The following is a 23,060-nucleotide window of genomic DNA, read 5'->3' as shown; positions in this document are numbered from 1 at the left end:
TCCCGGTATTGTAGATAACCCTAATGATGCCCCCAATATTGTAGATAACCCTAATGATGCCCCAATATTATAGATAACCCTAATGATGCCCCCAATATTGTACAAATCCACTGAAATAGTACACAAATATCTTTATTCAAAAGTATAGAATATACAAAAAAAGTACAAGGACCCAAAAAGTTAAAAACAATTAAACATTACAATGGAACCTGATATGGTACACAAGGTCCCTAGGTCCCCTCTGGAGGAAAATAACCCTCATCCTGCCAACAGACCCAAAAGATATTTAGGACTTCCAAGTATCCCGATATATTGCACATAACAAACAGCTCACAGAAATGCAGATGTAAACCAATAAGACAATCAAATACGGCCACAATGGAAAGATTGCAAACAATGAAGCAACAGCCAAAGCCACTAAACAACCCAATGATCACAGTGCAAACATGCAGCTATAAGGAGGTCCCAGATCGGGGAGGTAAAAGATGTCAGGCAGGGGAAGATGTCAGGCAGGGGAAGATGTCAGGCAGGGGAAGATGTCAGGCAGGGGAAGATGTCAGGCAGGGGAAGATGTCAGGCAGGGGAAGATGTCAGGCAGGGAAAGACAGAAAGTGCTCCCGTGCTTAATGTAAATTTTGGAAATTATAGCTACAAGGAAAATCCTGACGACTATGTGGCTCCGTATCCTTCTGCTGGACTTTGTACTCATTTTGTTATATTCACTTGCAGGGGTGTTCATGCTGACTGATGATTACTTTTGGATGAAAAGAAGAATTAAACGGACTTGTTGCTAACTACAAATTATGTTTTTTTTAATTGTACAGTTATGTTTTTTATTACATTTTTTGTCAAGTCCCTTGACAAAGTGATGTGACGCAAAATGTGCATTGGGTAAGATGGAGGAGGAGGCAGTAGGTATTTTACCTTCATGACTCGGCTCTCTACATTGCTATTTGGAGTATACTTCTACAGCTCGGAATATGCAGGTGCACTATGTACTTTTACTTGTTTCTCTATATGTTGCAGTGAAATTATAGAATCGGGGACTTGATCAGATCCTGTGAAATGATAGAATGATTGTGCCGTTCCATCATTTCCCCCTGCGACATAGAATTGGCTTACCGTATCACCTCTCTGCCCCCCCCCCCCCCCCCCCCCCCGGCCTCTCCGCTCTGCTCCCCGTCCGCCTCTACCACCTCTCTGCTGCCTGTTGTGCTCATTTCCCCTGCTACATGCCTCCTGCTCCCCCGGCCTGTCCACTCCACTCCCTGTTCGCCCCTGCCGCCATATGCCTGCCGCTCTGCTCCCCGTTCTGCTTGTTTCCCCTGCTACACGCCACCCGCTCCCCTGGGCTCTCCACTCCGCTCCCCGTCCTCCCCCACCACCGTATGGGAGGTATGCACTCTGCTCCCTGTCTGTCTACGGTCCCGTTCACCCCGCCCTGCGACACACCTCCTGATCCCCCGTCCGCCCCAACGCTGTATGCCTGCCGGAGAGGTGTGCCGCTCTGCTCCCCGTCTGCCCCGCCACCATATGCCTGCCGGGGAGGTGTGCCGCTCTGCTCCCCCATCCTGTCCGCCCCGCCACCATATGCCTGGCGGGGAGGTGTGCCGCTCTGCTCCCCGTCCGCCCCGCCACCATATGCCTGCCGGGGAGGTGTGCCGCTCTGCTCCCCGTCCTGTCCGCCCCGCCACCATATGCCTGCCGGAGAGGTGTGCCGCTCTGCTCCCTGTCTGCCCCGCCACCATATGCCTGCCGGGGAGGTGTGCCGCTGTGCTCCCCGTCCTGTCCACCCCGCCACCATATGCCTGCCGGGGAGGTGTGCCGCTCTGCTCCTCCGTCCGGTCCGCCCCGCCACCATATGCCTGCCGGGGAGGTGTGCCGCTGTGCTCCCCGTCCTGTCCGCCCCGGGGCAAGCGCACGGGGAGCTCTCTGATGCGCTCGCTGCCGGGGGATAGGACGGGACACCCCCGGCAGCCACGCATCAGCCGGACTCTTGTGACCGCAAGCAAAACAATGCAGCGGCGTGGGCGCATTATAATGTGGGCGGCGTGGCATGGGCCCCCCGGAGCCTCGGGCCCGGGCGGCCGCCCGAACCGCCCACATTATAATCCGCCACTGCTTATAGCTGCATGTCTGCCTCCACTATCTGGGACCTCCTTATAGCTGCATGTCTGCCCCACTATCTGGGACCTCCTTATAGCTGCATGTCTGCCCCCACTATCTGGGACCTCCTTATAGCTGCATGTCTGCCCCACTATCTGGGACCTCCTTATAGCTGCATGTCTGCCTCCACTATCTGGGACCTCCTTATAGCTGCATGTCTGCCCCACTATCTGGGACCTCCTTATAGCTGCATGTCTGCCCCACTATCTGGGACCTCCTTATAGCTGCATGTCTGCCCCACTATCTGGGACCTCCTTATAGCTGCATGTCTGTCTCCACTATCTGGGACCTCCTTATACAGTAGCTGCATGTCTGCCTCCACTATCTGGGACCTCCTTATAGCTGCATGTCTGCCCCCACTATCTGGGACCTCCTTATAGCTGCATGTCTGCCTCCACTATCTGGGACCTCCTTATAGCTGCATGTCTGCCTCCACTATCTGGGACCTCCTTATAGCTGCATGTCTGCCCCACTATCTGGGACCTCCTTATAGCTGCATGTCTGTCTCCACTATCTGGGACCTCCTTATAGCTGCATGTCTGCCTCCACTATCTGGGACCTCCTTATACAGTAGCTGCATGTCTGCCTCCACTCTCTGGGACCTCCTTATAGCTGCATGCTGTTGTTCTCCATTTGGTTAACCCTTATAATGCCCCCAGTTTTCTAGTTAACCCTAATGATGTCCCAAGTATTGTAGTGCAGCTGAGAACTGGGGGAAGGAGACCGAATAGATAATAGTAAGACTGGAAGGAATTGTTAGTCTCACCATGGGCAGCAACATATCAGAAGTTATGTTTGAGTGGAGTACCCCTTTAATGCAGTGATCTCATATCTCACACTCCGCCTGGCTGCCGCTTTCACTTCCTGGTTCGGTTCAGGGGGGAGCAAGGACGTGTCACAGCGGTGCCGAGCCCTGTGGGACGTCAGGGGGAGAAATATACCGGGTGCTATCATTTTTACGTGGTCTGGACCACTCAGGGCCTGTCACCAGCCGGTCACTGCGATAATGGCTGCTGGTCGAGATTTGAGATGAGGGAATCGGGCCGAGTTTCAGGTCTGTATCCCACTGTTTTCCCGTTCTGTGGGGGAGGAGGAGTCGGCCTGAGCCCCGTATGGTAAACAAGGGTACAGTCTGTGACCTATGCTGTATCCCTAGCCTGTCTGCTCCTCCCCCACAGAACGGGAAGACAGCGGGATTCAAATGCCGATACGGAGCTGAGCCTCGGCCCACTCATCTCTAGCCGAGATCTTAGGCGACCGCTGTCATGGCGGAAAGGGACAAAACTAAGGAACTTTGCTGATGCACACGCAGAATTGCTTTTCTTTTGTGTTTCCCATCACCTAACCAAAGTTTACGTCTAAAACGTCCCCTCAGCCGTAGGAACTAAGTCAGGGAAGAAAGCAAAGGTTTAAGGAAAATAGAAAAACATTTATAGGTAAAACATTGTCTTTATTTGTCAAATTGTAAAAAAAAACTACAGATGTAAATAAACATATATATATATAGATATATATATATATATATATATATATACACACATACAGATATACACACTATATATATATATATATATATATATATTATCCCGGAGCCTATGTTAACACATATAGTCCAGGATAGTGTACCATAATAATAGGCGGATTGCTCTCCTTCCTCCTGTGACTTTTGCCTCCGCTGTCACTTTGCTTCAGTCTCTTCCTCTCAGATTCTTCTTACAGATTTCTCTCCTGTTGGTAATTTCCTCCTCTCCTTATACATCTCTCTCCTCTCCTGTCAGTAATTTCCTCCTCTCCTTATACTTCCCTCTGTTCTCCTGTCAGTAATTTCCTCCTCTCCTTATACATCTCTCTCCTCTCCTGTTAGTAATTTCCTCCTCTCCTTATACTTCTCTCTCCTCTCCTGTCAGTAATTTCCTCCTCTCCTTATACATCTCTCTGTTCTCCTGTCAGTAATTTCCTGCTCTCCTTATACTTCTCTCTGTTCTCCTGTCAGTAATTTCCTCCTCTCCTTATATTCCTCTCTCCTCTCCTGTCAGTAATTTCCTCCTCTCCTTATATTCCTCTCTCCTCTCCTGTCAGTAATTTCCTCCTCTCCCTATACTTCTCTCTGTTCTCCTGTCAGAAATTTCCTCCTCTCCTTATACTTCTCTCTCCTCTCCTGTCAGTAATTTCCTCCTCTCCTTATACATCTCTCTCCTCTCCTGTCAGTAATTTCCTCCTCTCCTTATACATCTCTCTGTTCTCGTCAGTAATTTCCTCCTCTCCTTATACTTCTCTCTCCTCTCCTGTCAGTAATTTCCTCCTCTCCTTATACATCTCTCTGTTCTCGTCAGTAATTTCCTCCTCTCCTTATACTCCTTTCTCCTCTCCTGTCAGTAATTTCCTCCTCTCCTTATACATCTCTCTGTTCTCGTCAGTAATTTCCTCCTCTCCTTATACATCTCTCTGTTCTCCTGTCAGTAATTTCCTCCTCTCCTTATACATCTCTCTGTTCTCCTGTCAGTAATTTCCTCCTCTCCTGTCAGTAATTTCCTCCTCTCCTTATACATCTCTCTCCTCTCCTATCAGTAATTTCCTCCTCTCCTTATACATCTCTCTCCTCTCCTGTCAGTAATTTCCTCCTCTCCTTATACTTCTCTCTCCTCTCCTGTCAGTAATTTCCTCCTCTCCTTATACATCTCTCTCCTCTCCTGTCAGTAATTTCCTCCTCTCCTTATACTTCTCTCTCTGTTCTCCTGTCAGTAATTTCCTCCTCTCCTTATACATCTCTCTCCTCTCCTGTCAGTAATTTCCTCCTCTCCTTATACTTCTCTCTCTGTTCTCCTGTCAGTAATTTCCTCCTCTCCTTATACTTCTCTCCTCTCCTGTCAGTAATTTCCTCCTTTCCTTATACATCTCTCTCCTCTCCTTATACTTCTCTCCTCTCCTGTCAGTAATTTCCTCCTTTCCTTATACTCCTCTCTCCTCTCCTGTCAGTAATTTCCTCCTCTCCTTATACATCTCTCTCCTCTCCTGTCAGTAATTTCCTCCTCTCCTTATACATCTCTCTCCTCTCCTGTCAGTAATTTCCTCCTCTCCTTATACATCTCTCTCCTCTCCTGTCACCGCCTCCTCACTCCTTTCCTCATGGACTTTATATCCCGGATCTCACTAGAAGGAGCTTATCCTCTCAAGCACAGAAGTAAAGTATATACAATTTTTTTCACTTTGCAAATTCAACATTTGATTTCTCTGTAAATCGTTTTCCCCATACAGAATGTCATGGCTGCTTCTTTCTTATGTGAACTCTCTGATGAGAAACAAGATGGGATTTATATGTAAAGCATTTCCCACATTCTGAACATGAATAGGGCTTCTCTCCTGTGTGAATTATTTGATGGTTTAAAAGACTTGAACTACTTGAAAAACTTTTCCCACATTCTGAACATGAATGTGGATTGTATCCTGTGTGAATTCTCTGGTGTCTAACCAGTCGTGGTTTATATGTAAAGCATTTCCCACATTCTGAACATGAATACGGTTTCTCCCCTGTATGAATTCTCTGATGTTTAACAAGACTTGATTTTCTTGTAACACACTTCCCACATTCTGAACATGAATATGGCTTCTCCCCTGTGTGGATTTTTTTATGTCTAAGAAGAATCATTTTAGTCATAAAACATTTCCCACATTCTGAACATGAATGTAGCTTTTCTCCTGAGTGAATTCTCTCATGTACAACCAAATGAGTTTTACATGTAAACGATTTCCCACATTCTGCACATGAATATGGATTGTCTTCTGTGTGATTTCTCTGATGCATAACAAGATATGCTTTATTGGCAAAACATTTTCCACATTCTGAACATGAGTATGGATTCTCCTCCGTGTGGATTTTCTCATGTATAAGAAGATATGATTTATTTGCAAAACATTTCCCACATTCTGAACACGAATATGGTTTCTCGCCTGTGTGAACTCTTTTATGTCTAAGAAGCCTCAAATTACTTACAAAACATTTATCACATTCAGAACATGAATAAGACTTCTCTCTTGGGTGAGTTGCCTTATGAGAAACAAGCTCTGATTTTTCTATAAAACATTTCCCACAGTCAGGACATATATAAGACTTCTCTTTTTTGTGAGCTGCCTCATGAGATATAAACTCAGATTTTTCTTTAAAACATTTCCCACATTCTGAACATGAATATTGCTTCTCTTTTTTGTGACATCTCTCATGCATGACAAGACCTGATTTAGATGTAAAATATTTCCCACATTCAGTACACAGATACGGCCTCTTTTCTGAGTGAGATTCCTGATGTTTAACAAGATCTGATTTTTGAGCAAAACGTTTTCCACACTGTGAGCATTTATATGGATTCTCCGCTGAGTGCAGCCTCTCATGTGACACAAGCTCAGAGTCATCCGTAAAACATTTCCCACATAGTGAACATGAATACTTCTTATTGTGACGACTCCTGTGCATTAAGAAATCTGAGTGTTTTGTAAAAGATTTCCCACATTCACCACAATGGAACCTTTTCCCGTCTGTCTGGTCAGTACTTGTGGAAACAACCGGTGATGGGTCAGGAGAAGGTTCCTCACGATTAGGAGGATTATACAATAGATCTATACTTGTGTTAATACGCTGTGATGGGTGGGAAGGTTTCCTGAGATCGGGGGGATTATACGATAGATCGGTCCTTGTGGTAACAACCGGTGATGGATCAGGAGAAGGTTCTGCATGATTATGGAGATTATACGATAGACTTATAGTGCGACGTCTTGGATATACATTAATGGCCCGGCGGGTTTCTCTTGAGGGGAGCTGAAAGACATCTTCATCTTCTTTACAATTTAGTGGTGACATGAAGTTTCCATCAGTCGCATCACTGGGAAATTCTGTTTATGGTTGGGAAAAAAATATGTGATCAATTTTCTATTCAAATGGGATAAATGACATCTTATTATACTGAGAACATGCACAGTCATGGGAGGGGGGGGGGGCAGCAGGAAGGAGTAGCCTTAGGTGTTACTGTAATGTAGTTGTAAGGTGGAGCCCCCCCTTATATCCCTGTCACCTCCCTCACTATACTGCACTATACATATATACACAGGGGGGGGGGGGGGGCCTGAAGGGTTACTGTAATGTAGCTGTAAGGTGGAGCCCCCCTTATATCCCTGTCACCTCCCTCACTATACTGCACTATACATATATACACGGGGGGGGGGGCCTGAAGGGTTACTGTAATGTAGCTGTAAGGTGGAGCCCCCCCTTATATCCCTGTCACCTCCCTCACTATACTGCACTATACATATATACACAGGGGGGGGGGGCTGAAGGGTTACTGTAATGTAGCTGTAAGGTGGAGCCCCCCCTTATATCCCTGTCACCTCCCTCACTATACTGCACTATACATATATACACAGGGGGGGGGCCTGAAGGGTTACTGTAATGTAGCTGTAAGGTGGAGCCCCCCCTTATATCCCTGTCACCTCCCTTACTATACTGCACTATACATATATACACAGGGGGGGGGGGGGGCTGAAGGGTTACTGTAATGTAGCTGTAAGGTGGAGCCCCCCCTTATATCCCTGTCACCTCCCTCACTATACTGCACTATACATATATATGCAGGAGGGGGGGCTGAAGGGTTACTGTAATGTAGCTGTAAGGTGGAGCCCCCCCTTATATCACTGTCACCTCCCTCACTATACTGCACTATACATATATATGCAGGAGGGGGGGCCTGAAGGGTTACTGTAATGTAGCTGTAAGGTGGAGCCCCCCCTTATATCCCTGTCACCTCCCTCACTATACTGCACTATAGATATATACACAGGGGGGGGGCTGAAGGGTTACTGTAATGTAGCTGTAAGGTGGAGCCCCCCCTTATATCCCTGTCACCTCCCTCACTATACTGCACTATACATATATACACAGGGGGGGGCCTGAAGGGTTACTGTAATGTAGCTGTAAGGTGGAGCCCCCCTTATATCCCTGTCACCTCCCTCACTATACTGCACTATACATATATACACAGGGGGGGGGGGCTGAAGGGTTACTGTAATGTAGCTGTAAGGTGGAGCCCCCCCTTATATCCCTGTCACCTCCCCCCTCACTATACTGCACTATACATATATACACAGGGGGGGGGGGCTGAAGGGTTACTGTAATGTAGCTGTAAGGTGGAGCCCCCCCTTATATCCCTGTCACCTCCCTCACTATACTGCACTATACATATATACACGGGGGGGGGGGGGGCCTGAAGGGTTACTGTAATGTAGCTGTAAGGTGGAGCCCCCCCTTATATCCCTGTCACCTCCCTCACTATACTGCACTATACATATATACACAGGGGGGGCTGAAGAGTTACTGTAATGTAGCTGTAAGGTGGAGCCCCCCCTTATATCCCTGTCACCCCCGCTCACTATACTGCACTATACATATATACACAGGGGGGGGGCCTGAAGGGTTACTGTAATATAGCTGTAAGGTGGAGCCCCCCCTTATATCCCTGTCACCTCCCTCACTATACTGCACTATACATATATACACAGGAAGGGGGGCCTGAAGGGTTACTGTAATGTAGCTGTAAGGTGGAGCCCCCCCTTATATCCCTGTCACCTCCCTCACTATACTGCACTATACATATATACACAGGGGGGGGAGGCCTGAGGGGTTACTGTAATGTAGCTGTAAGGTGGAGCCCCCCCTTATATCCCTGTCACCTCCCTCACTATACATATATACACAGGGGGTCACTGGGGCCTGAAGGGTTACTGTAATGTAGCTGTAAGGTGGAGCCCCCCCTTATATCCCTGTCACCCCCCTCACTATACTGCACTATACATATATACACAGGGGGGGGGGGGGCTGAAGGGTTACTGTAATGTAGCTGTAAGGTGGAGCCCCCCCTTATATCCCTGTCCACCTCCCTCACTATACTGCACTATACATATATACACAGGGGGGTCCGGGGGGCTGAAGGGTTACTGTAATGTAGCTGTAAGGTGGAGCCCCCCCTTATATCCCTGTCACCTCCCTCACTATACTGCACTATACATATATACACAGGGGGGGGGCTGAAGGGTTACTGTAATGTAGCTGTAAGGTGGAGCCCCCCCTTATATCCCTGTCACCTCCCTCACTATACTGCACTATACATATATACACAGGGGGGCGGGGCCTGAAGGATTACTGTAATGTAGCTGTAAGGGTGGAGCCCCCCCCTTATATCCCATGTCACCCCCTCACTATACTGCACTATACATATATACACAGGGGGGGGGGGGGCCTGAAGGGTTACTGTAATGTAGCTGTAAGGTGGAGCCCCCCCTTATATCCCTGTCACCTCCCTCACTATACTGCACTATACATATATATACACAGGGGGGGGGCCTGAAGGGTTACTGTAATGTAGCTGTAAGGTGGAGCCCCCCCCTTATATCCCTGTCACCTCCCTCACTATACTGCACTATACATATATACACAGGGGGGGGGGGGGCTGAAGGGTTACTGTAATGTAGCTGTAAGGTGGAGCCCCCCCTTATATCCCTGTCACCTCCCTCACTATACTGCACTATACATATATACACAGGGGGGGCCTGAAGGGTTACTGTAATGTAGCTGTAAGGTGGAGCCCCCCCTTATATCCCTGTCACCCCCCCTCACTATACTGCACTATACATATATACACAGGGGGGGGGCCTGAAGGGTTACTGTAATGTAGCTGTAAGGTGGAGCCCCCCCTTATATTCCTGTCATCTCCCTCACTATACTGCACTATACATATATACACAGGGGGGGGGGCCTGAAGGGTTACTGTAATGTAGCTGTAAGGTGGAGCCCCCCCTTATATCCCTGTCACCCCCCCTCACTATACTGCACTATACATATATACACAGGGGGGGGCCTGAAGGGTTACTGTAATGTAGCTGTAAGGTGGAGCCCCCCCTTATATTCCTGTCATCTCCCTCACTATACTGCACTATACATATATACACAGGGGGGGGGGGCTGAAGGGTTACTGTAATGTAGCTGTAAGGTGGAGCCCCCCCTTATATCCCTGTCACCTCCCTCACTATACTGCACTATACATATATACACAGGGGGGGGGGGGCCTGAAGGGTTACTGTAATGTAGCTGTAAGGTGGAGCCCCCCCTTATATCCCTGTCACCTCCCTCACTATACTGCACTATACATATATACACAGGGGGGGGGGGCTGAAGGGTTACTGTAATGTAGCTGTAAGGTGGATCCCCCCCTTATATCCCTGTCACCTCCCTCACTATACTGCACTATACATATATACACAGGGGGCCCCGGGGCCTGAAGGGTTACTGTAATGTAGCTGTAAGGTGGAGCCCCCCCTTATATCCCTGTCACCTCCCTCACTATACTGCACTATACATATATACACAGGGGGGGGGGGGGCCTGAAAGGGTTACTGTAATGTAGCTGTAAGGTGGAGCCCCCCCTTATATCCCTGTCACCCCCCTCACTATACTGCACTATACATATATACACAGGGGGGGGGGGCCTGAAGGGTTACTGTAATGTAGCTGTAAGGTGGAGCCCCCCCTTATATCCCTGTCACCCCCCTCACTATACTGCACTATACATATATACACAGGGGGGTGGGGCCTGAAGGGTTACTGTAATGTAGCTGTAAGGTGGAGCCCCCCTTATATCCCTGTCACCTCCCTCACTATACTGCACTATACATATATACACAGGGGGGGGGGGGGCTGAAGGTTACTGTAATGTAGCTGTAAGGTGGAGCCCCCCCCTTATATCCCTGTCACCCCCCTCACTATACTGCACTATACATATATACACAGGGGGTCACCGGGGCCTGAAGGGTTACTGTAATGTAGCTGTAAGGTGGAGCCCCCCCTTATATCCCTGTCACCTCCCTCACTATACTGCACTATACATATATACACACAGGGGGGGGGGCTGAAGGGTCACTGTAATGTAGCTGTAAGGTGGAGCCCCCCCTTATATCCCTGTCACCCCCCTCACTATACTGCACTATACATATATACACGGGGGGTCACCGGGGCCTGAAGGGTTACTGTAATGTAGCTGTAAGGTGGAGCCCCCCCTTATATCCCTGTCACCTCCCTCACTATACTGCACTATACATATATACACGGGGGGGGGGGGCTGAAGGGTTACTGTAATGTAGCTGTAAGGTGGAGCCCCCCCTTATATCCCTGTCACCCCCCCTCACTATACTGCACTATACATATATACACAGGGGGGGGGGGGCCTGAAGGGTTACTGTAATGTAGCTGTAAGGTGGAGCCCCCCCTTATATCCCTGTCACCTCCCTCACTATACTGCACTATACATATATACACAGGGGGGGGGGCCTGAAGGGTTACTGTAATGTAGCTGTAAGGTGGAGCCCCCCCTTATATCCCTGTCACCCCCCTCACTATACTGCACTATACATATATACACAGGGGGGGGGGGGCTGAAGGGTTACTGTAATGTAGCTGTAAGGTGGAGCCCCCCCCTTATATCCCTGTCACCTCCCTCACTATACTGCACTATACATATATACACAGGGGGTCACCGGGGCCTGAAGGGTTACTGTAATGTAGCTGTAAGGTGGAGCCCCCCCTTATATCCCTGTCACCTCCCTCACTATACTGCACTATACATATATACACAGGGGGGGGGGGCTGAAGGGTTACTGTAATGTAGCTGTAAGGTGGAGCCCCCCCTTATATCCCTGTCACCTCCCTCACTATACTGCACTATACATATATACACAGGGGGGGGGGCCTGAAGGATTACTGTAATGTAGCTGTAAGGTGGAGCCCCCCCTTATATCCCTGTCACCTCCCTCACTATACTGCACTATACATATATACACAGGGGGGGGGGGGGGGCCTGAAGGGTTACTGTAATGTAGCTGTAAGGTGGAGCCCCCCTTATATCCCTGTCACCTCCCTCACTATACTGCACTATACATATATATACAGGGGGGGGGGGCCTGAAGGGTTACTGTAATGTAGCTGTAAGGTGGAGCCCCCCTTATATCCCTGTCACCTCCCTCACTATACTGCACTATACATATATACACAGGGGGTCACTGGGGCCTGAAGGGTTACTGTAATGTAGCTGTAAGGTGGAGCCCCCCCTTATATCCCTGTCACCCCCCTCACTATACTGCACTATACATATATACACAGGGGGGGGCTGAAGGGTTACTGTAATGTAGCTGTAAGGTGGAGCCCCCCCTTATATCCCTGTCACCCCCCCTCACTATACTGCACTATACATATATACACAGGGGGGGGGCAGAAGGGTTACTGTAATGTAGCTGTAAGGTGGAGCCCCCCCTTATATCCCTGTCACCTCCCTCACTATACTGCACTATACATATATACACGGGGGGGGGGGGGGCTGAAGGGTTACTGTAATGTAGCTGTAAGGTGGAGCCCCCCCTTATATCCCTGTCACCTCCCCCCTCACTATACTGCACTATACATATATACACGGGGGGGGGGGCTGAAGGGTTACTGTAATGTAGCTGTAAGGTGGAGCCCCCCCTTATATCCCTGTCACCCCCCTCACTATACTGCACTATACATATATACACAGGGGGTCACCGGGGCCTGAAGGGTTACTGTAATGTAGCTGTAAGGTGGAGCCCCCCCTTATATCCCTGTCACCTCCCTCACTATACTGCACTATACATATATACACAGGGGGGGTGGGGGCCTGAAGGGTTACTGTAATGTAGCTGTAAGGTGGAGCCCCCCCTTATATCCCCTGTCACCCCCCTACACTATACTGCCACTATACATATATACACAGGGTGGGGGGGGCCTGAAGGTTACTGTAATGTAGCTGTAAGGTGGAGCCCCCCCTTATATCCCTGTCACCTCCCTCACTATACTGCACTATACATATATACACAGGGGGGGGGGCTGAAGGGTTACTGTAATGTAGCTGTAAGGTGGAGCCCCCCCTTATATCCCCTGTCACCCCCCTCACTATACTGCACTATACCATATATACACAGGGGGTCACCGGGCCTGAAGGGTTACTGTAATGTAGCTGTAAGGTGGAGCCCCCCCTTATATCCCTGTCACCTCCCTCACTATACTGCACTATACATATATACACACAGGGGGGGGGGCTGAAGGGTCACTGTAATGTAGCTGTAAGGTGGAGCCCCCCCTTATATCCCTGTCACCCCCCCTCACTATACTGCACTATACATATATACACGGGGGGTCACCGAGGCCTGAAGGGTTACTGTAATGTAGCTGTAAGGTGGAGCCCCCCCTTATATCCCTGTCACCTCCCTCACTATACTGCACTATACATATATACACGGGGGGGGGGGGGGCTGAAGGGTTACTGTAATGTAGCTGTAAGGTGGAGCCCCCCCTTATATCCCTGTCACCCCCCTCACTATACTGCACTATACATATATACACGGGGGGGGGGGGGCTGAAGGGTTACTGTAATGTAGCTGTAAGGTGGAGCCCCCCCTTATATCCCTGTCACCTCCCTCACTATACTGCACTATACATATATACACAGGGGGGGGAGGCCTGAGGGGTTACTGTAATGTAGCTGTAAGGTGGAGCCCCCCCTTATATCCCTGTCACCTCCCTCACTATACTGCACTATACATATATACACAGGGGGGGGGGGGCTGAAGGGTTACTGTAATGTAGCTGTAAGGTGGAGCCCCCCCTTATATCCCTGTCACCCCCCTCACTATACTGCACTATACATATATACACAGGGGGGGGGGGCCTGAAGGGTTACTGTAATGTAGCTGTAAGGTGGAGCCCCCCCTTATATCCCTGTCACCTCCCTCACTATACTGCACTATACATATATACACAGGGGGTCACCGGGGCCTGAAGGGTTACTGTAATGTAGCTGTAAGGTGGAGCCCCCCCTTATATCCCTGTCACCTCCCTCACTATACTGCACTATACATATATACACAGGGGGGGGGGGCTGAAGGGTTACTGTAATGTAGCTGTAAGGTGGAGCCCCCCCTTATATCCCTGTCACCTCCCTCACTATACTGCACTATACATATATACACAGGGGGGGGGCCTGAAGGATTACTGTAATGTAGCTGTAAGGTGGAGCCCCCCCTTATATCCCTGTCACCTCCCTCACTATACTGCACTATACATATATACACAGGGGGGGGGGGGGGGGCCTGAAGGGTTACTGTAATGTAGCTGTAAGGTGGAGCCCCCCTTATATCCCTGTCACCTCCCTCACTATACTGCACTATACATATATATACAGGGGGGGGGGGCCTGAAGGGTTACTGTAATGTAGCTGTAAGGTGGAGCCCCCCCTTATATCCCTGTCACCTCCCTCACTATACTGCACTATACATATATACACAGGGGGGGCCTGAAGGGTTACTGTAATGTAGCTGTAAGGTGGAGCCCCCCCTTATATCCCGGTCACCTCCCTCACTATACTGCACTATACATATATACACGGGGGGGGGGGGGGCTGAAGGGTTACTGTAATGTAGCTGTAAGGTGGAGCCCCCCCTTATATCCCTGTTACCTCCCCCCTCACTATACTGCACTATACATATATACACAGGGGGGGGGGCTGAAGGGTTACTGTAATGTAGCTGTAAGGTGGAGCCCCCCTTATATCCCTGTCACCTCCCTCACTATACTGCACTATACATATATACACAGGGGGTCACCGGGGCCTGAAGGGTTACTGTAATGTAGCTGTAAGGTGGAGCCCCCCCTTATATCCCTGTCACCTCCCTCACTATACTGCACTATACATATATACACAGGGGGGGGGGGGGGCCTGAAGGGTTACTGTAATGTAGCTGTAAGGTGGAGCCCCCCCTTATATCCCTGTCACCTCCCTCACTATACTGCACTATACATATATACACAGGGGGGGGGCCTGAAGGATTACTGTAATGTAGCTGTAAGGTGGAGCCCCCCTTATATCCCTGTCACCTCCCTCACTATACTTGCACTATACATATATACACAGGGGGGGGGGGGGGGGGCCTGAAGGGTTACTGTAATGTAGCTGTAAGGTGGAGCCCCCCTTATATCCCTGTCACCTCCCTCACTATACTGCACTATACATATATATACAGGGGGGGGGGGCCTGAAGGGTTACTGTAATGTAGCTGTAAGGTGGAGCCCCCCCTTATATCCCTGTCACCTCCCTCACTATACTGCACTATACATATATACACAGGGGGGGCCTGAAGGTTACTGTAATGTAGCTGTAAGGTGGAGCCCCCCCTTATATCCCGGTCACCTCCCTCACTATACTGCACTATACATATATACACGGGGGGGGGGGGGGCTGAAGGGTTACTGTAATGTAGCTGTAAGGTGGAGCCCCCCCTTATATCCCTGTGTACCTCCCCCCCTCACTATACTGCACTATACATATATACACGGGGGGGGGGGCTGAAGGGTTACTGTAATGTAGCGGTAAGGTGGAGCCCCCCCTTATATCCCTGTCACCCCCCTCACTATACTGCACTATACATATATACACAGGGGGTCACCGGGGCCTGAAGGGTTACTGTAATGTAGCTGTAAGGTGGAGCCCCCCCTTATATCCCTGTCACCTCCCTCACTATACTGCACTATACATATATACACAGGGGGGGGGGGGGCCTGAAGGGTTACTGTAATGTAGCTGTAAGGTGGAGCCCCCCCTTATATCCCTGTCACCCCCCTCACTATACTGCACTATACATATATACACACAGGGGGGGGGGCTGAAGGGTCACTGTAATGTAGCTGTAAGGTGGAGCCCCCCCTTATATCCCTGTCACCCCCCTCACTATACTGCACTATACATATATACACGGGGGGTCACCGGGGCCTGAAGGGTTACTGTAATGTAGCTGTAAGGTGGAGCCCCCCCCTTATATCCCTGTCACCTCCCTCACTATACTGCACTATACATATATACACGGGGGGGGGGGGCTGAAGGGTTACTGTAATGTAGCTGTAAGGTGGAGCCCCCCCTTATATCCCTGTCACCTCCCTGTGTACCTCCATTATACCATACCTGGGGTAGCAGCTCCCGGCGTCTCCTCCTCCTTCACCTCACTCATACACCGGGGATCGCTCCTCATCCTCTCTTCTTCTTCTTCCTCCTCTTTAATCCTGTGATTTCCCTCCGGACAGTCCTGGGAATACAGAGGACGGGGACATCTCTCTGCTGGATTTCTCCTCCTGGATCCATCTGTAGGGAAGACACAGGGACTGAGTACAAGACCTCCCGTATACTCCTCTATATACCGTATACTCCTCTATACTCCTGCTCAGTACGTAGAGAGAGATTTATCAGACATGGTGTAAAGTGAGACTGGCTCAGTCGCCCCCGGCAACCAATCAGATTCCACCTTACATATCTCACAGACTCTTTGGAAAATGAAAGGTGGAATCTGATTGGTTGCTAGGGGCGACTGAGCCAGTTTGATAAATCTCCCCCATTGTGTCCAGTGTATAGCACCATGCAGACTATGTAAGGACGGAGCGCCCCGGGCTCTCTAAGCCTTCCCTCAGGAGAACATATCATGACTAGAGATGAGAAAACAGTCAATAGGAACGCATACATGACCAGTAACACGTCTGTTTGTGTATTTGTTTGTTGTTCTACAATAAAGTTTGTTGAAAGTCGCCAAACAGCAAACAATTATGCATCACTGTTGCCATAGCAACCCCAGCTGTGCCCCCTAAGTGACATTGGCCCTATTGTATTCCATTGTTTCCAGCTCGGGCACCTTCTACCCTTGTATGATTTCGGTTATCGGCATATGTGACTGCTATAGCTGCTCGGGGCCTACATGTCAGCCATTGCTGGGGTTTCTAGGCTGGCCTAAAGATTGGGGGGTGCACGTGGTTCATTCAGGCTAGTAATGGTCTTTGTGTTTAATCTGGTCTTGATGCTTTTGAATAGTGAACCATTAAAGATGTCAAGTGACACAGTCGCTTTCTATGTAGGTCGTCTTTCTGGACTTGTTGGTTGCGCCTCTAGAATCAGCCGGGCCCACCACTAGCTTGATTGCTTTTGTTCCTTGTGAGTATGGACGTCACAGAGATGAAAGGTATCGTGAAGTTCTTGCAGACACAGTTTCCCTAACTCAACTGTTACCTCTCCCTACTCCGGCGGTTACCCATTTCTACCCCAGTAGTTACCTCTCCCTACCCCAGTAGTTACCTTTCTCCCTACCCCAGTAGTTACCTCTTTCTACTCCGGCGGTTACCCATTTCTACCCCAGTAGTTACCTCTCCCTACCCCAGTAGTTACCTCTCCCTACCCCAGTAGTTACCTCTCCTTACCCCAGTAGTTACCTATCCCTACCCCAGTAGTTACCTCTCCCTACCCCAGTAGTTACCTCTCCTTACCCCAGTAGTTACCTCTCCTTACCCCAGTGGTTACCTCTCCCTACCCCAGTAGTTACCTCTCCCTACCCCAGTAGTTACCTCTCTTCCTACCCCAGTAGTTACCTCTCCTTACCCCAGTGGTTACCTCTCCCTACCCCAGTAGTTACCTCTCCCTACCCCAGTAGTTACCTCTCCCTACCCCAGTAGTTACCTCTCTCCCTACCCCAGTAGTTACCTATCCCTAACCCAGTAGTTACCTCTCCGTACCCCAGTAGTTACCTCTCCCTACCCCAGTAGTTACCTCTCCTTACACCAGTAGTTACCTCTCCCTACCCCAGTGGTTACCTCTCTCTACCCCAGTAGTTACCTCTCCCTACCCCAGTAGTTACCTATCCCTACCCCAGTAGTTACCTCTCCCTACCCCAGTAGTTACCTCTCTCCCTACCCCAGTAGTTACCTCTCCCTACCCCAGTAGTTACTTCTCCATACCCCACTGGTTACCTCTCTCCCTACCCCATTAATTACCTCTCTCCTTACCCCAGTGGTTACCTTTCTCCCTACCCCAGTAGTTACCTCTCTCCCTACCCCAGTAGTTACCTCTCCCTACCCCAGTAGTTACCTCTCTCCCTACCCCAGTAGTTACCTTTCTCCCTACCCCAGTAGTTACCTCTCTCCCTACCCCAGTAGTTACTTCTCCCTACCCAGTGGTTACCTCTCTCCCTACCCCAGAAGTTACCTCTCTCCCTACCCCAGTAGTTACCTCTCCCTACCCCAGTGGTTACCTCTCCTTACCCCAGTGGTTACCTCTCCCTACCCCAGTAGTTACCTCTCCCTACCCCAGTAGTTACCTCTCCCTACCCCAGTAGTTACCTCTCTCCCTACCCCAGTAGTTACCTATCCCTAACCCAGTAGTTACCTCTCCCTACCCCAGTAGTTACCTCTCCCTACCCCAGTAGTTACCTCTCCCTACCCCAGTAGTTAGTTGGTTAGGAGCGGCAGACTCCGACTTGACCGTGATTATTAGGGACGCAGCGAACAAGATTGCAGGGATGAATGCCGCTCGAAGTAAACCATGAAAGAATATTTATTTGTAGCAACGCGTTTCTGCCCTCTAATCCGAGAGGGCCTTTCTCAAGCTCTAACCAACATCTTACAAGTGTAGCCTTATATAGCAGCAAACAGGAAAAAAGTACTTCCGGCCGATCTACACACATCAAAAATACATAACAAGATTGCAAACAGATCATAAAGAAGTCATAAAACTATATTACATACCAAACTTCATTACCATTTGGAGTCGCGCACCCGCTTCGTACGCCAAGCACCGGTCTCTGAGTGTGTACGGAAAACCGGAAGTGACGTCTCGGCACTGGAATACGCAAACTCCGTAAGTATACGCTAAAGGGATAAGTAAACAGCGTAGTGAATATCATGTGGTCCAAAGACGGATCATGTGAATATAAGGATAAAACAATGTTACATTCATCCTAAAAACAAATAAATAAATAAATAGATGCAATATAATACAATAAATAGCAATAGCAGCAACAAAGAGAAATGGCTGAGCAAGTGCAACGACAATAGGTTATATCGCTACACGTGCTCAATCATTTCATTTAAACCCTCTGGAGATAAACATCGCAATTTGTATATCCAGTAGGACTCCCTTCTGTTTAGCCGGGAATTTAATCTCTTATGAAGAGGTTGTGTGGTCCGACCTATATATTGGACTCCACACTGGCAATTCAATAAATAACAAACTGGGACGACCAGGTGAGTTGCTGGTTAATTTTACATTTTTCTCCCGTGACATTCGACTTGAACTCACTGACACCATGCTGTATATTATCGCAACATTTAGACATGCTCCTCCCACATTTCCAGACCCCCAATTTGCCTCTGGAAATGTTACCCATATTTTTATTATTTTCATTGCTACCTTCTCCTTTTCTTATAGGGTTCTTCACTCTGCTAGGGGCAACTAGATTTCTCAGGGTTTTCCCCCTTCGAAAGGTAAGTTTAGGATTTTTAGGAATCAATTTTTTTAAAACTGGATCGTTTAGTAATAAATGCCAGTGTTTCTCCAAGGTTTTTCTTATCAATTGATTGCTGTTATTAAAAGACGTAATAAAATTGGATCTCATATCAATTTTCTTGAGCTCTTCATTCCTTTTTTTCTTAGACACCAGCAAATCCTCCTGTTTCGTTTTTCCTATTTTTTGGAAGGCTCCTTTAATTAGTTTTTTTGGGAAGCCTTTTTCTAGAAAACGTTCATTTAAAATTTCTGCTTAAGAATTAAAATCCTCTTTAAAAGTGCAATTTTTTCGTATTCTATGAAATTGACTAAACGGTATGTTATGTAACCACTTCTTAAAGTGTGTGCTTTTAAAATTCAGGAAGCTATTCGAGTCCACGGTTTTAAAGTGTGTTTTGGTGCATAAGGTGCCCTCTTTATGAAAAACCACCAGATCTAAAAACACTTAAAACACTTGTGCTTATTGAGTCAATATTGGGGGTAAACTGTAGACCCCAATTATTACCGTTTAAAAATTCTACAAACAATGATGCTGATTCTCTGGTGCCTTTCCAAATCAAGAACAAATCGTCTATGTACCGCCTATAAAAAATTATATGATCTTTTGACCAGGGGGATCCGTCGATGTATTGGGACTCGAACCGCCCCATAAATAAATTTGCATAACTGGGTGCAGCCCGAGTCCCCATCGCTGTCCCCCTGGTCTGATGATACACAAGATCTTGAAATAAAAAAACATTATGGGTTAAAATGAATCTCATACATTTAGTTAAAAATTAATGATGCACAGAAAGAATTTTTAACTAAATGTATGAGATTCAGGCGGTACAGAGACGATTTGTTCTTAATTTGGAAAGGTACCAGAGAATCAGCATCATTGTTTGTAGAATTTTTAAACGGTAATAATTGGGGTCTACAGTTTACCCCCAATATTGACTCAATAAGCACAGTGTTTTTAGATCTGGTGGTTTTTCATAAAGAGGGCACCTTATGCACCAAAACACACTTTAAAACCGTGGACTCGAATAACTTCCTGAATTTTAAAAGCACACACTTTAAGAAGTGGTTACATAAAACATACCGTTTAGTCAATTTCATAGAATACGAAAAAATTGCACTTTTAAAGAGGATTTTAATGCTCAAGCAGAAATTTTAAATGAACGTTTTCTAGAAAAAGGCTTCCCAAAAAAACTAATTAAAGGAGCCTTCCAAAAATTAGGAAAAACGAAACAGGAGGATTTGCTGGTGTCTAAGAAAAAAAGGAATGAAGAGCTCAAGAAAATTGATATGAGATCCAATTTTATTACGTTTTTTAATAACAGCAATCAATTGATAAGAAAAACCTTGGAGAAACACTGGCATTTATTACTAAACGATCCAGTTTTAAAAAAAATTGATTCCTAAAAATCCTAAACTTACCTTTCGAAGGGGGAAAACCCTGAGAAATCTAGTTGCCCCTAGCAGAGTGAAGAACCCTATAAGAAAAGGAGAAGGTAGCAATGAAAATAATAAAAATATGGGTAACATTTCCAGAGGCAAATTGGGGGTCTGGAAATGTGGGAGGAGCATGTGTAAATGTTGCGATAATATACAGCATGGTGTCAGTGAGTTCAAGTCAAATGTCACGGGAGAAAAAATGTAAAATTAACCAGCAACTCACCTGTTCGTCCCAGTTTGTTATTTATTTATTGAATTGCCAGTGTGGAGTCCAATATATAGGTCGGACCACACAACCTCTTCATAAGAGATTAAATTCCCATCGCCACAACACAGCCAAAGGGTTTTTAAAACATAGTGTCTCTCGCCATCTTACATTATCGCATGCGCAAGATTTTAGTAAAATTTCCATTATACCTATAGAACAAATAAAAACTAATGATGATAATAAAATAATCCGGCTAAACAGAAGGGAGTCCTACTGGATATACAAATTGCGATGTTTATCTCCAGAGGGTTTAAATAAAATGATTGAGCACGTGTAGCGATATAACCTATTGTCGTTGCACTTGCTCAGCCATTTATCTTTGTTGCTGCTATTGCTATTTATTGTATTATATTGCATCTATTTATTTATTTATTTGTGTTTAGGATGAATGTAACATTGTTTTATCCTTATATTCACATGATCCGTCTTTGGACCACATGATATTCACTACGCTGTTTACTTATCCCTTTAGCGTATACTTACGGAGTTTGCGTATTCCAGTGCCGAGACGTCACTTCCGGTTTTCCGTACGCACCCAGAGACCGGTGCTTGGCGTACGAAGCGGGTGCGCGACTCCACATGGTAATGAAGTTTGGTATGTAATATAGTTTTATGACTTCTTTATGATCTGTTTGCAATCTTGTTATGTATTTTTGATGTGTGTAGATCGGCCGGAAGTACTTTTTTCCTGTTTGCTGCTATATAAGGCTACACTTGTAAGATGTTGGTTAGAGCTTGAGAAAGGCCCTCTCGGATTAGAGGGCAGAAACGCGTTGCTACAAATAAATATTCTTTCATGGTTTACTTCGAGCGGCATTCATCCCTGCAATCTTGTTCACTGCGTCCCCAACAATCATAGTCGGAGTCTGCCGCTCCTAACCACCCGCGCCCGTATGTGAGAGGACAATCCACTATCTGCTGGGTCCTGGCAGATAACTTTTCCTGGCTATTTCCACTCAACGTTCCGTTGTGGTCCCTCCTGTGTGCTGCGGTGGTGCAGCTTATGCGTTTACTAGCGTTGTGCCTATCCAGCACAACCCTAGTAGGTGAGTGTACAGTCTATCCCTCTTGGGGGTTTCTATTGCTCGCTTTTTTTCTGAAATTGACTATATTGCACCAGGAAGCGCCCTCTGTTTGTGTTTTGTTTTAGCTCTCCCTACCCCAGCAGTTACCTGTTCTTAACCATTTTTATTTATTATTCAGACCTCCGCCCCTTCCTGGTGGCAAAACCTGTGAACCTATGTCTTGTTGTCAGCCCTATACCAGAAAAGACGCCACATCAGTGAGCTCCTCTAGGCTGGCTTTGGTGTGCCCTGTACCAAGCGACCAACTGGTTAAGGGCCACTGGGTGGCTGGGCTGCGCGTCCACCACCTCTTCATCCAGACTCTCATGGGCTTCAGTCTGTATTGGGTCTGGAACCTCATCATCACCCCATCGCATGCTCCGTATCCTCACTGCTGCCCTCCCCCCCCCCCCCCCCAAGTTTAAAATGAGCTTTGAAACCCGAATATACACGTGTCCACTCAACACGAATTATGACAGCTTCCCAATATGACAATATTAAAGCCAGAACATGGCCGCCAGTGGCAGCCTGTGTCAGCAGTAATGGGCAGTAAGTGTCCTCTTACCCGGTGATGTGAGGGGCGGCTGATCCTCCATCATGGCCTTCTTGTACAGATCCTTGTGTCCTTCTACATACTCCCACTCCTCCATGGAGAAATAGACGGTGACGTCCTGACACCTTATAGGAACCTGACACACACAATGATGG

General features: G+C 47.7%; 1 protein-coding gene across 1 annotated transcript; it reads right to left on the bottom strand.

Moving 5' to 3' along the window:
* Nucleotides 1–3,628: 3,628 nt before the first annotated feature.
* On the bottom strand, nt 3,629–22,972 carry LOC138792205 (zinc finger protein 665-like). The gene is made up of 4 exons (XM_069969347.1): nt 22,918–22,972; nt 18,824–18,946; nt 16,227–16,403; nt 3,629–7,050 (listed from the first exon to the last, which is right to left on the bottom strand). Exons 1-4 carry the CDS (start codon nt 22,949–22,951, stop codon nt 5,426–5,428), a joined length of 1,959 nt encoding a protein of 652 aa, XP_069825448.1. The 5' UTR covers nt 22,952–22,972; the 3' UTR covers nt 3,629–5,425.
* Between the last annotated feature and the right edge of the window lie 88 nt (nt 22,973–23,060).

The sequence above is a fragment of the Dendropsophus ebraccatus genome, chromosome 5 (assembly GCF_027789765.1).
Source record: "Dendropsophus ebraccatus isolate aDenEbr1 chromosome 5, aDenEbr1.pat, whole genome shotgun sequence".
In the NCBI taxonomy this organism is placed as follows: Eukaryota; Metazoa; Chordata; class Amphibia; order Anura; family Hylidae; genus Dendropsophus; species Dendropsophus ebraccatus.
This window is presented reverse-complemented; position numbering and strand designations above follow the sequence as displayed.